At 33.4% G+C, this 14,892-nt stretch overlaps 1 protein-coding gene across 1 annotated transcript in view; it reads left to right on the top strand.

Moving 5' to 3' along the window:
* The window catches only part of LOC135216365 (2-oxoadipate dehydrogenase complex component E1-like), a 146,440-nt gene that overhangs the window by 85,001 nt on the left and 46,547 nt on the right, over positions 1-14,892 (top strand). The window contains exons 6-13 of the mRNA XM_064251617.1: positions 48-232; positions 441-554; positions 1,942-2,049; positions 2,458-2,612; positions 4,660-4,795; positions 6,606-6,737; positions 7,295-7,415; positions 12,458-12,754. Coding sequence (XP_064107687.1) covers positions 48-232; positions 441-554; positions 1,942-2,049; positions 2,458-2,612; positions 4,660-4,795; positions 6,606-6,737; positions 7,295-7,415; positions 12,458-12,754 — 1,248 coding nt within the window. The remainder of the gene's footprint in view (positions 1-47; positions 233-440; positions 555-1,941; positions 2,050-2,457; positions 2,613-4,659; positions 4,796-6,605; positions 6,738-7,294; positions 7,416-12,457; positions 12,755-14,892) is intronic.

Genomic DNA, 14,892 nt, shown 5'->3' with positions numbered 1-14,892 from the left:
TGCACTATATTTAGTTTTTGTTTATTTGAATGTTTTATTCTTTACAGTAAATTCTGTTGATTTGGAGTTTGGAGAAAAAAAGTTGCATGTTACAATGCTACCAAATCCATCACATCTTGAAGCTGTTAATCCTGTAGGTTGTGGTAAAGCTCGTGCACGTGAAAGAAGTTTGAATAAGAGTAGTCACAATGAAAAATTGCCTCAACTATCGGATAAAGTTGTCTGCATACAGGTTAGTGATGTGGAGAAATATTAGAACGTTTGAAAATGTTATTGTTCCTATTATTGATTTCATTATTTTCGTAGATTATGCAAATCCTCCAAGCTTTCATTGGAAAGTTTACTATATTTGTACAAGAATTTGAAGTCTTGTTTAGTTAATGTTTATGGTCTCCATGGTCAAGTAAAATTGCTTGATTTTAATTTTTTTCATATTTCAGGTTCATGGAGATGCAGCTTTAGCTGGTCAAGGTGTCATTCAAGAAACTTTAGCAATGTCTAATGTTCCACATTACTCCATAGGTGGTTCTTTACATATATCTATTAATAATCAGGTGGGTTGGATATGAATTTCAACATTGTTTTCAAAGGCTTGCTAGATGTCCAGTTTTCACACATCTAAATCATACCATTGTGCTTGGACAGTTTTATGCTGCAACTTGCTTGTTTCCATTACTGAAAGGGGCTTTTAAGTTTCTTTTTATTTATTTTTCCCCAATCTTCCGTCTTTTCTCTAATCCTTCATCGTCACTGATGCGGAATGATTGATCTCTTAATTACAAATAAATTATTAGTTCAGGGGTTACACGAGATACATTTCACGGGACTTTGGCCACTGTTACATAGATAGTTACGTATTCCCAAAAACTAAAAATTATAATGCTGTACTCGGAGGATATACAGCATTCATAATATTTAAATTCTGTAGTCTTATTAAACTGTTAATGCCTACAATAATAACTCAGAAAGGCAATTAAAGAAATTAGATGCAACATAAGGCTAGTTTTAAATATCCTCTCCCCTCACCCCTATGTATCCTGCATCATATTACTTGATACCTGGTTTCACAGCCATGTTTTTCTTTCATAGCTTTAAGCTAATGATGGAAGGCATCTTCCAAACTGCATGGTGTGACAACTCCAACCAGATACTCTATATTGAAAAAAAAGGGAAGACTGATTTAAAATTCAAGATATATAACTTGCAAATAGACAGATAATGTAGCCCTGGAATTGAAAACTGAGACATAAGTTTAGTGTCAAAAGTAGTAATTAATATTCTATACCTAAGGCAGTTAAATGAAAAAAATTCAGCAACCTATTATAATTACAGATTTGAAGATACTGTAGTTCCTGAATATATGTCCTCTTTTAGGAACTAAAAAGCACCCACTCCCTGTAGTGGGGCAAATTGTAAGAAACTCAGAATTATCTAATTGTTAGAGAATGCTTGCAATATTCCACATTGCAGTAGTAGTGGGTATGTAATAACTCTTAGACATTCACTGGAAATGAAATAATGAAAATATTTATCTTCATACTTAGTGTAGTTAATCATGGATAAAGATTTTTGTTAAAAGTGTCTCCTAGTCTTTGGAGCATGGTGCAATTATGAAAGGTGAGTATTTTAATCTCTTGTTAGGTAAGATATTCAATTATCCTTCATATATTACACCCACAGGTGATTTATTAATTCTTATTTTGTTTTGAAGGTGTCTCCTCAGATGGAGTAGTAAATCTTTGAGGCACCTTTATCTGTGTCACATGACTATGGATCTCATTGTTCTTCCTGAGTGGTTGTTTTATGACAAGAATCGCTATTCTTAACTAAAGTCTCGGTATTATTGGAGGAGGAGCATGTGATACATATATGCCATTATCCTTAGCTATAGTATTTTTTGTGCACTAACAACTATACTTTTTCCTTTAATATTATTCCTAGGTTGGGTACACTACTCCTGGAGAACGCTCAAGGTCGACAGTTTATTGTACTGATGTGGCAAAAATGTGTGGTATGCCTGTCATCCACGTAAACGGTGATCAACCAGAGGTAAGCTACTGGTACATTTTTCTCCTTGGAATAGTAATCCTTCCATTGGTGTATGCTTATGTAGTAGACTTTATATAAAAAAATCCATTTTACACTTTTGAAGAGACTATACAGTTAATGAATGGATGTCATTATTGAAGAGACTACAGTTAATGAACGGATGTCACTACACTGTCTATTGTAGGTATCAGAGTACTTAAATTGTTTTCTAATCAATTAACATTTTATTATACTTTAGAATATATTGGAGATAAAATGATAATTATTTATATTCTCCATAAATAAGCTAGTATAACCTTTATCCTTTACAGCATTAGTAGTATTGTATGTGTATCTGTGAAACAGAATTTTTTGTTTTTACTTTTTGTAAGCAAAGGTTAATATGGAACTTGAATGCTTTCTAGGCAGTTTGTAAAAGCTACACGTCTAGCTTTGAGGTATCAGAGGAAATTCCGGCGTGATGTGTTTGTGGACTTGGTGTGCTGGAGACGCTGGGGTCACAATGAACTTGATAATCCACGATTTACCAATCCTTCTATGTATGCAAATATTGATGCACGAAGGTTAGTTTGTATTTCTTTTTGTCAGTGTTTCAGATCATTTGTTACTGAGATGAAGTTTGTTGATAATTCAATATTAGTAAATCAATAGAACTTGATGTTCATGATAAATAGTGGGAAAATTGTAGTCAAATATTTATTGGTATTTGACTTGGAAGTAAGTAAGAAGGAAGGGTTCAAACTTGAGCGAAAGAAGCAATGAATGCGTTTATCATTAGGCCCATTTTGTTCTTATACCATTTTTGATGTGGTACATGTATAGATATTTCTAAAATTCAATGTTAAGTTTAAAGTACAGGTTAATGTTGGTTAGGAACTATGTGGAATTTCTGTTACCTGTAAGATTCTTAAAAATATCTAATATATGCTACACTGTAGTTAATCACTGGAGTTTAGGTGCAACAGTATTGTGGACTATGATGGGATAGTGACTTACAAAGTTGTAATAGAGATAGAAATATACTCAGTAAAATAGAATGTACTGAGAAGCTTGGTTGGTATGAGGAAATCATGCTGGTGTAGTAGGTTTATAAGTAGCCCTGAAATAAAGGTTTGGTAAGTGCATTAGTGCATGTACAACGATAATGTTGAGAAGTGAATGTTAAATACCAAATGAGGAGATTTAGGTTGAAATTGGTGAGATTAAATGGTGGGATTAACTGGAATGTGGAATAAGTGATGTTTGAAGATGTCATAACAATTGTTGGTGATAGCTAATATAAATTGTATAGACTTCTGAAAGTGCCTGTAGGTATTTGAGGCATCACCTGCCAAAATTTGGTGTAGTTTAGTTAGTGGTGGATACAGGCATCAGAGACCCTTATTAACATGTGGTGATAGCTAATATAAATTGTATAGACTTCTGAAAGTGCCTGTAGGTATTTGAGGCATCACCTGCCAAAATTTGGCGTAGTTTAGTTGGTGGTGGATACAGGCATCAGAGACCCTTATTAACCATGTGATGGAAGCTTTCTGGCAGAAAGTGGCTTTCTGTTGGTGATATGAAGGCTTGAAATCAGGTATTCCAACATGTTTCAAACTATAGGGTTAGATCTTTTGTGGGGACCCAGAAGGGCGTATGATTGACCCATTGAGAGAGCTGGCTCGGTACACAGACACACGACAGCCAATCTACATGCAATTACTCAAACTTATTTCTGGGTTATGCTGTTCTGTACAATTATATGCAACTTTAAACTGCATCTACTCAAAAACTCCTATTTCTAGGTTATGCCCTTCTGGCAGGGGATGCCTCATTTGTAATGGGAAAAATGAAAGTGAATGGTACAGCAAGTGAGATAGAAGTTAATGGATGTCAGTCAGTATGACTAATTGAAGAATAGAAATGGATGACCTTAATATGTTTTGGGAAGAATATTTCATAGACCTTGGTAAAGTGAGGGAAACCATGAACTGGAGAATGGTAGCTCTTCAGTGTTTTTGTTTTAAAATAGTAACAAGGGTGACAAAAGTTGAAATTTATCATTTATAGGTTTTTATTGAAATTCAGTTGTCAAAAAGGCTAAAAGGGAGGAAGCTATTTGAAAGCTTTGTAGTATGTGAAGTAAGCAGGGATAAAAGGGTTAGATAGGTAGGAACATGAAGTTTTTGTTAAAAGTATGTTACTGATTAGAAAGGAGGAGAACGATGACATTTTAGAAAGGAGGAGAGTGATGATAGATAATGAAAAGAGACATCTTATGTGAAAAATTAAAGTAGTAGTAGGAAAGGGAGAACTAGGAATCGTTGAGCTAATTGTGTAGCAAAAGTTTTAGAACTGAGTTAGTTTTAATATCGACGTGAAATTTCAAGATTAATGCTAATAGTGTATGTGAAGTGGGTTGACATTCTGATAAGGATTTTCTGCAAAACTCTGAAGTGGTTATTGAAGTGTGGCTGTCTTCACAGTTGTCATCCTTTATACATTAGTTATGTATAAAATATGGCTTTGAATGTTTTTGTTTTCCATGAGAGCTTTGTTGTAAAATAAATATGTTACCTTATTTCCCTTTCATTATTATGACTAGCCCTTCTACTTGTCTCTAAACAGGAGTGTTCCAGATACTTATGCAGATAATTTAGTGTCAAGAGGGTTGCTCTCTGCAGAGGAGGTGAAAAAAATTACTGCTAATCATAATGCATATTTGACCGATCAGTTCAAGTTGGTGAACTCCTATGTCCCCAAAGTATGTAAATTTATTCATGTTTTATATTTTCATCAATATTGTCTATTGAGTTTATTTGATAGTGATTTTCCAGATCTTGAAAGAAAGCATTTATAATTACAGTTTATGTAAGGTTATTCTCACTAATACTGGGCTAGTATAAATTTTAAATAATTTTGAGATAGCAGTCTGTAGAGCTCATTGTATATGACTAACGAACAGCTAGCAGTACCTTCTCTTCAGTCTGTACTAATCTCATGGTGATTTGCTTTTCTAAATAGTCTTACATTTCACTTTTTGCTTAACAACTCTTGCAAATTGATTTCTGACATTCACTGTCATGTCATGAGTAGTTTTGAGTTACCTTATTTAGAATTGGATATCAAATGTTACAGACTTCATATGGTTTTTTATGAGTGACTTCTAGTCCTATTAAATTTTTATTATCTCTCTTGGATTGAGCTATCAAGCATTACTTTAACAGAATATTACTTGAAAAAAATATTGCAGAGAGGAATTAGGAGATTTGCACAATGTCATAACATAATCTGAATAATATTGTTAAATATCTAAACGGTAGTTTGTCTATACTATATTTGAAAAGCATTTTCTGTCTGTATGTTTTGTTTATTTGCTATGCACGCCCAGACTATCAAAGCTAGGGCTACAAATTTTTCACCATACTCCACTCCCCCAGGAAGGTTTTGGTCAAAATCCAAAATTCAAGGGCCATTTCTCAGCGGGTCATAACCCCTCTTTTTCATATCTCCTCATTTTTTTACAACTTTCTGAGTTGACAGCTAGGGCTACCAAGCTTTTACCATAGACCCACTTTCCCCAGGGAGGTTTTATTCAAAAACCAAGATTTGAGGGCTGTTTCTAAGTGGGCCATAACCTCTCTTTACCATACCCCTTCATTTTTTACAACTTTGGAGTCGACAGGTAGAGCTACCAAATTTTTATAATACTCTCTCCTCACTCCCCGGGAAGGTTTTATTCAAAACCCAAAATTTGGGGCCGTTTCTAAGGGGGTCATATTACCTCTTTATGCCCTTAATTTTTTACAACTCAGAGTTGACATCTATGTAGAAGTGTTTCTACAAGTACAAATAGGCTCCACACAATATGAGGGCCAGAAGGCACCCTCAGTAGTAAGGAGGGCAAACCCCCTCCCCTGGGAAAGGGGGCCTGAGGGTTTTCCACAATATCAGGGAGCAGGAGGCCTATGCACTTTCAACTTACTGACCAGTGGAGAAGGGGTTCGTAGTTTAATTACTATGACCTTGATAGTAGAGAGTTGCAGCCCCCTTTGCAAATTATGGACCCAAAGGGTCAAAGATGGGCTTACTGCATTCAAATTTGGTTCCATGAATTAAGATAAATGACTACAAATGCATTTAACATCAATATGAGAGTTTAACTATAAGCTGAGTTTTATCAAGGGCCGTTTAAGGGGGCTTGCAACTTGTATGCACCTGCCGTTGGCACCTGACTGACACAGTAGCATTGGCTGGTGAAAGATGTACGTCCAGGTCATTTAGAAGTGAATGTGTTCGATAACACATCCGAAGGACGGGTACAGCTGCTAGTCTAATAATAATTGTGATTGTTTACTAGGAACTTTATAATTCATATACGTACTGTATATCTGGCACTGGCTTTAAATTTACTTTTTGTGCTTAATCTGTCTTGAAATTGGATGATGTATGCCTTTGCTATTTTATGCATGGTATCCAGAGGGATGTGATTTATCTATATTTTTCCTTTTATTATTTTTCCTGTCAGACAGCTTTTTGATATTTCTAAGGATTTATTTTTTTGTACATTTCAGGTACCTCATTTTGAAAAGCAGTGGTCCGGATTTGTTCAGGCTCCATCTGCTGTTGAAGTTTGGGACACTGGAGTAGACATGTCTCTTTTGAAATATTTGGGTGCTAAGTCTGTCAGCGTCCCCACCGATTTTGTGAGTACTGCACGTAGTATTACATAACTGCTTATCTGATGAGCTTTATATTAACATATTTTCTAATATAGACGTAATGTTTTTTCTGGTTTATCTTCCTGTAGCAGGGAAATAAACATCCAAATTCATGTAGAGAGCTGATCTGAAAATGTTCCTCAGCTCATTACCTTAACTCCATGTGGGCAGTTGAACGTTCAGTTTAATACAAAGTTAAATGTGATTAAAGTATCTTATTTGTGGCTCATTCTGTTACTAATAGTAATTGTAACCAAAATATGTAAAACTTTTTGTTTACTGTAAAATATTTAATTTTAAAAAAATGTTTGCCATATTAAATAATTATTTATATGGGTTTTAGAATACAGTGATGGAGAGTCAGCTATTTAAATATTTGTATGAAAGCAAACTTTAACTTCTAATTTCATTTGCGGTTTAAAATTTCCTTTAATGTCAGAACTTTTTGACACGACACTGCGACATACTCACCAATATTATTTTTTAAAATTTTCGAAAAAACTGCTCATTAAAGTAAACTTAAATTTTCTTGGTATTTGCAGGCAGTTCATCCCCACCTAAAGAAAACACACATTGAAGCCCGCTTGAAGAAGTTATCGGAAGGTGTTAGTCTAGACTGGGCAACTGCAGAAGCCTTGGCAATGGCTTCTTTAATACATGAAGGTTGGTTTTTGATTTTTGTAAAAATTAGTCATTTTGCAACAAAAAAAACAAAAAAGTGTTGGTTTATGCCTTTTGTAACTTATCTTTCTTGTAGGAAGTCACTGCTAACTTCTCAGTGAACACTGTAGATAGTAGGAGAGGTTTGTAGCTCTGTCCTTTTGGGCCTCATATCCATTCTTTTTACATGATTTTGCTTTTCATCCATTTCCTTTTGTTTCTTTCTACTTAGGTTTCCAATTTCTCATTCAAGTCTTGGAGTTTGTGATGTCAAAAATTGCCTTGCAAAGTTTATCATTTGAAGTTAAGAATACAGTAATCATAAGTATTTTAATATCAAGTAGCATTAGGTAACATCAGGAGAGTATTAGAGGATGGTTTAACTACATCTAGCCCAAAAGCAGGTGTAATTCCATGGGAAGTATCACTAAACTAGTTCTGAGTCGAGAATAAAACACTTTTGCCCATTCGTCCATATATTTTCCTTACGTTTTGTTCAATTGCAATGACATGCACAAACAGTAGTAAAGCTGTTTTTATGACCTGTGCATTTCATATACATAATTAGCTGATGGTATAACAGTAAATTTAAGCAGGAAAGTATTGTTTATTAAAAAGTGTAGTTTGCCATCTTGCTTTTTTTCCCTGTATCTATATTATAAATTTTATTTGTTTTAACATAGACCCATTACATACTTATAATTAGCTTATGTGTATCATAAAATCATCCTAGGATGGTTGTGTATATTTGGTAAATTTTTGTCAATTTGGTGTTGTTGAGTGCTACCTAGTTTGTGAATTGTATATTTGTTAATATCTTCTCTAACCTTACCTTTTGTTTATTGGATCAGATCATCTGAAAAGACGCAGTTTGACTTGAGTAAGTTTTACTGTTCCCTCTATTCTTTGCTGTGTTGATATGCTTGCTGAAATACTTTTATATTTCTCAGTTAGTGGACACCACATCTAGCTATAACGTTTTCATTTCAACCATGAATCTTACATGAATTGTAACTTAATATTTTGGTTACCCCTTCAATATCTCCTCCAGTCTCTTAATCAGTCCCCACATTTAAATTCTTCATTTAGTTTTGGTCTCTATCCTTATACTGGTAGTCACTATCCACTTCATATAGGTGGTTGCTAGTCTTGCTGCTTTCTCTGAATATACTTCCTGTGCTGTATATCTCTTAAGGTATAAACATTGTTTTGTTATTATTAGTTATTCAGCATGAGTAAATATTCATGTTAAACAAACATAATAGTCAATTAACTTGCAAAGCAAGCTTCTACAAAGTAGAAGGTCCATTTAGTATAAAAGAGGAAATAGAAGGAAATAACAAATAAATAAAGAGAAATGAACATGAAAATAAATACTATTTACTTTAAGGAGAATATATCAGGAAACCATAGGCATTAATATGTCATTTCCTTATAATTACCAAAAGGTCCACCAAACAGCTAAGCAAGCTTCATAAAGAACAGAATGCCTTTTGTTAAAAATGTCACAAATAAAAATAGACTGATATGTGGATAAAAAATAAACAAGTAAATTGTTAATTGATTCAATGCTGGTGTAGAGTTTGTCATCATCACTTTAAATTCAGATATTTTATTTATTGTTAAAAGTAATCCAATATATTTGGGAATTGCTAATTAGCATTTACTATTTTCAATTTATGGAATGCTGCTTCTTAGTTTGATAAGGTTGCTTGTATGTAAATAGTACAATAAATTTGAAAAATCTACATATATATCTTATGTGTTGCAACAAATTGAGCTAAATAGGTATAGATGTGGTATGTTAGTAATGTAGATCTTATGTAATGTTATAGGTATGCATTCAATTTTTATGGTTTTTCAGTTATGTTAAGTGAGCTAGGAACTACTCTCACAATTATATCTCTTATTCTACAACCAGACTCTGGTGAACTTTTTCAAGGAGACATTGATAATTTGGAAGTAAGGTAACAGGTGTTGAAAGTTACAGGTCCACATTACCGTTATTATGGGTCTCCTTTTCTATGATGTAACCTGAAGAGCTTCTGTCATTAGTGAAATAAACAAATTTTCCAAAAGATGTAGGCTCAAATTGATTAAATTTTTTTTAACTAACTTGAAAGTGTGGTGAATCATTATGTCACTTAACTAATTAACAGTTCCTGATAAGTAAAATTAGTTTTGTGTATAAATAAAACTAAAGGCAATAAAAGCCTATTAATTTCCTTGGGGGATTATTATTTATGCAGCCACTTTGATTAGTATCCATCCATTAATTATTTTTAGTCACTGAGGCCTCAAATGGAGATTATAGAAGTAATAAGATAGGAGGTGCTTTTACCATTTGGGTTATGTTCACTTGTAAAAATGATCAAAGAATTCTGTTGTCTAGTATTGAGTTCAGTCATCAATCAGCTAAATGGCTCATTACCCTGCATTAAGCATAAGTAAAGTAAGAAGTTTGTATTTATGCAACATGAAAATGATTTAAAATGTATGTTTAGCCATTCACCTTAAGTACAGTATCATGTTCATTTGCAGGAATGAATTGAAGGAAGTTTTTGTAATCAAAGCTGTTCTTCAGCAGACATGAGCGCTCAGCAATTTTTTGTTGAGTGTATTTGTGTTGATCATGTGGCTTGTCAGAGGGAATGAGAATGAACAAGTGGTTATAAGTGCTTTCTCCTCTAAGGGCTGTAAGATAATCTCATAAATACGATGCAAGTTCTTGGGCTATGAGTGATTGAAACCGTAGTGAAGGATTGGCTTTTCCTTTTGTAATCGTAGTAGTATGAAAAAGCAACTCTTGCGTGCTAAAACAGGTAATTGTATTCTTGGTACAGTGCTGTGCAGGACAAAAATCTGTTGGCATGTAAGTGCAGAATTGTGGCTTTTTATATAGTATGTTTGTATATCAGAAAAGATTACATAATGTGAATTTTATTCTATGTATCTCTGCATTAGCTCTCCATTTAATTTAAATAAGGAGCAGTGTGAAAGTTTTGTATTTTGTAGAATATCATATTTGCTTGTGGCTACATATTTAATGAAAAAGTGGCAGTGTATTTTATTTGCCATCTATACTTTTTTTTTTACTTAAGCTTCTGCAACTGATGGGAGTGATTTAAGTTTGATATATAAGTAAAATGACTCAATTTTATTGGTCCCAGCTTCCATTGTTAAAGAACTTTGTTTTAATCACAGGATCTCTAGATGCATTGTAATCATGTAAGTGGTATGAAGAGACTGCAAAGAATTATGGACTTACTATATTTAAATGTTTATAAGACTCCTTTCAAAAATTTTAGGTGTTAGAGGTAATTTGAGAGATATCTGGTTGATTAGATTTGATTAATTATTTACAGAAACATAATTTTTACTTATTACTGATTTATTACTTACAGAAATATAATTTTTACTTATTATTATTTTGAGTACTGGTGTTTCAAAGGTATTATTGGAAAAACTATATTTGGATGGTCTAAGATAATGATGTAATAAATTGCTAGCTTTACAAAGATCAGAATATTTTCAATATCTTTTTTTAACTGTTTTATTTGCTTGTATACACGATGAATGACCTTTTAATACACTGAACCTTGAAATATACTACAATATTTAGTCAAGTCAATCAGAAATTCAAAGATGATGATGTTATTTGTGCTGATAAATTCATTTGTTTCAGATCATCTCCTGCATGTTTCTTGCAGATGCAATGTTCTTATTTGTTAATCATATTTTTGTTTTTTTATGTTAATGGCTCTAGTAAGAAAAGTGTCGTACCTTTATGTATATGTAATTCTTTTTTAACCAAGAATTACTTTACAGTAGTTAAAAATACATTGTTGTGGGCAGCAAACAAAATACCAATATGACATGTAATCACCATACTTACCTTATGTAGTCTTATGGGTATATATTTAGAAATTTATTTCCCATATAAAGCTTGTAAAAAGATATAACTATTCATGTAGATGAGCAGTGTATTCGATATTAGAAAAATTTAGCAGCCAAAAGAAGTTTTTTTTTTAATCTAAAGCTTGTGAATACAAATAGATATCCAGTAAGATAATAATACCATACTTGAATAGCAAAATGTACATTTTCCTGGATTCAGTAAATCTATGCTAGACCAGCCTAGGTTAGTCAGGGCTGGCTTTGGAATACACTTTAGACTTCACAACCCTTTGCATAATTTTGAATACAATAATACTTCACATTTGGTTATTTCAATTCTTTATTTTTACCTTTTGTTATTCATTTTGCTTTTGGACATACAACAGTTAAGTGCCAGTATTATGCTAAAGAAAGGGGTCCCACATGGGGTACCGTAGTAACCTCCATAGGGGGAGCAGTTTATCAGTGCACCACATTACATAAGGGTCTTTGCAGCATCCCTGTGACCTCTAGCTGCAACCTCTGCCATTCATTTTACTGTACCTCTGTTTGTATTCTCTTTCTTCCATCTGACTTTCCACCTTCTAACTGTTGATTCATAATGCGACTGCAAGGTTTTCCTCCTGTTACACTTTTTTCAAACTTCCTTACTGTTCATTTCTGTTTCAGCACTTGGCCCTTGGCCTCAATTTTATATTCTATTCTAGTACCATAGTAACCTTCCAGAAATCATACACAATAAAATATTGCTTATCGTAGCTCAGACCATGTGACACACAGCTTGCAATTGCCCAGCTAACTGAAAGGGTTAATATTACTTTGCTTGAATGGCTATAAAAATCTTACATGCCGATGGTTCCAATAAGACATCAGATATGGTAGTCTGTTCTTGTTTTGAGTTTTGCAATGTTATTTTTTCTGCTGATGTTGTAATATTGACTTGCTATTTTTGTTTATTTTTTCAAGTAATTTGCTTGATGGCTTTAGGCATAGTAGCCTGTCTTAATCTTAGGGACTTGTTGTTTTGACTGAGATACTTATTGAAATGGTACGAATAACTGTTCACATTTTTTATAATTGAAATGGTACGAATAGCTGTTCACATTTTTTAGTGAAATGCAACAGTAATGAAAATTTTCTTCTTTCAGGGTACGACGTTCGCATCAGTGGTCAAGATGTTGGACGTGGAACATTTTCTCAGCGTCACTGTATGTTCATCAACCAGTCTGATGATGAAATGTATATTCCACTGAATCACATGAGCGAGAAACAAACTGCTCATTTAGAAGTGGCAAATAGCATTTTGTCAGAGGAAGCCATACTTGGTTTTGAATATGGGTATTCAATTGAAAGCCCTAATACTCTATGCATATGGGAGGCTCAGTTTGGTGACTTTTACAATGGTGCTCAAATCATTATCGATACAATGGTCAGCTCTGGAGAGAGTAAGTATTCCTAACTCTTGCTCTTGTTATTGATAACAACATGACTTAAAAATATTTAGCACATGGAATCTTCTACTTGAACCAATTTGATTAATTCCATATTTGTTCATATATGAAACAAACCTTGGGTCTTAACATTAGGATAATACTAGCACCAAGTTGGAACACCGGTAGAATTAATTTTTAAAAATTGTGTGGTCCAGGGTATTACTTTTAATTAAATCACCAACAATTACTTCTGTATCATAAGGGCACCCTTTAACTTGTGCAGAAGACATTGCTTTTCTTTTTAATTTTTGTTATTAGCCATACTTTTCTCTTTCAATCTTGACTGTAGTTTGTATTTTCACAAAGACTTTGGCAATCATGATAATATCATTGTCAGTTGCTTACTGATGTCAGTCAGTTACTAATTAGCACGATGTCAATTAGTAAATATTTTGATTTGAAAATGCCATTAAATGCCCAAATAGCCAATAAAAGCTGTATAATCTCAGTTATTAGACTAATACATTCCTTAGGAATTACCAAAACACTTATGTAGTATCTGCTTACACATTTGCTTCTTATAAAAATAGGGTTAATATTTTTGAAACTCCAAAAGATATGTGAAGTATAAAGAGTTAGAGTGAATTGACCGGTTTGCAGACATGTTAAAAGGAAGGCTTGTTTCAGTTTTTGTCTTGTGAAGAAAATACCCTCTGAAACTGACACCGTTTATGTTCTTTCTGTAATAAACTGTCATGTGAAAAAAATGTCAAGAGTGACTGGATATATCACTGCAAACTTCCTTGTAGGGTTTTTGTACCATTAATGCACCTTACATGGTACACTTTAATCATCATGAAAGGTTGTTTGCAGAATTCCTTCGGTTCCAGGCTACACCCACTTCTTAGACTTACTTTTCCTCCATTCATGCATTCTTTGTTTATTCTTGCTGTCCTACCATTGTGACTCTCTCTCTTTGCTATTTAAAGTGCTGAAAAGCTAAAAGTGCCCCAGTGCTTGTCTTTATAGCCAAATTTTCATAAATCAAAAGAAATCACAAGAATTTTATCAAATTTAATTCACTTCCTAGTGTAAATAAATTTGTAAAGCCAACATGCTATAAATAGCATTGTAGCACAGCAGGCATTCTTGCTAACTGTTTTCTTTATTTATTTTTTTTTTGTTGTTGTTGTATGCAGACAATTAATTTCTAAATAATACGCATTATTTTTATTTACAAAAATATTTTATAAATTTGCATGAACCAGGAAAAATTTGAAATATTGAATCACTGGTAGCCACTTTTTATATCAATTGTACATCTATCTAGTAAGTATATAGAAATTTAATTTTCCATAACACGAAGTGAACTTTTTCCTATTAACCTTCCACTGGGTGGCACATAGTGGTGCTGCTACCACTTGTTCTGTCGGTTAGACATAATATTTTGGTATTGTATCTGGGACATTTGAAGACCATTAACCCTTAAACGCCGACTGGACGTATTTTACGTCTACATTTTTTGTCTCTCGGGTGCCGACTGGACGTATTTTACGTCGACATACAAAAGTTTTTTTAAAAATTCGCGGAAAAATACTTTTAGGCCAACCAGCCGAAAACTCTTGAATCACGCGCCTTGAGGGATGCTGGGAGTTCACGGATCAAGGTGTTGTTTTGTTTACAATCGATACGCAGGCGTGCAAGCGCGAATTTCTTTCTTGCCGCACTAAAAAGTATCTGTGACACATCTCGGAAATTATTTCGTCACTGACATAATTTTTGTACCATTGTAAATTAGCCGTTACATGAAGTTATTATATATGAAAATGTGCGCATTTTTATGTAGAATACAACAATAAAATACTCATGATTGTAGCTTTTATCAGTTTTGAGATATTTTCATATAAATAACGATAATTGCCAAAATTTCAACCTTCGGTCAACTTTGACTCTACCGAAATGGTCGAAAAACGCAATTGTAAGCTAAAACGCTTATATTCTAGTAATATTCAATCATTTACCTAAATTTTGCAACTAATTGGAAGTCTCTAGCACAATATTTCGATTTATGGTGAATTTATGAAAAAAATTTTTCCTTACGTCCGCGCGGTAACTCTTCCGAAAAAAATCATACATGCGATTGTGGTAAT

Source organism: Macrobrachium nipponense, chromosome 6, assembly GCF_015104395.2.
Source record: "Macrobrachium nipponense isolate FS-2020 chromosome 6, ASM1510439v2, whole genome shotgun sequence".
Taxonomy (NCBI): domain Eukaryota; kingdom Metazoa; phylum Arthropoda; class Malacostraca; order Decapoda; family Palaemonidae; genus Macrobrachium; species Macrobrachium nipponense.
Note: the sequence above shows the minus strand (reverse complement) of the source record. Positions and strands in the feature narration are given on the sequence as shown.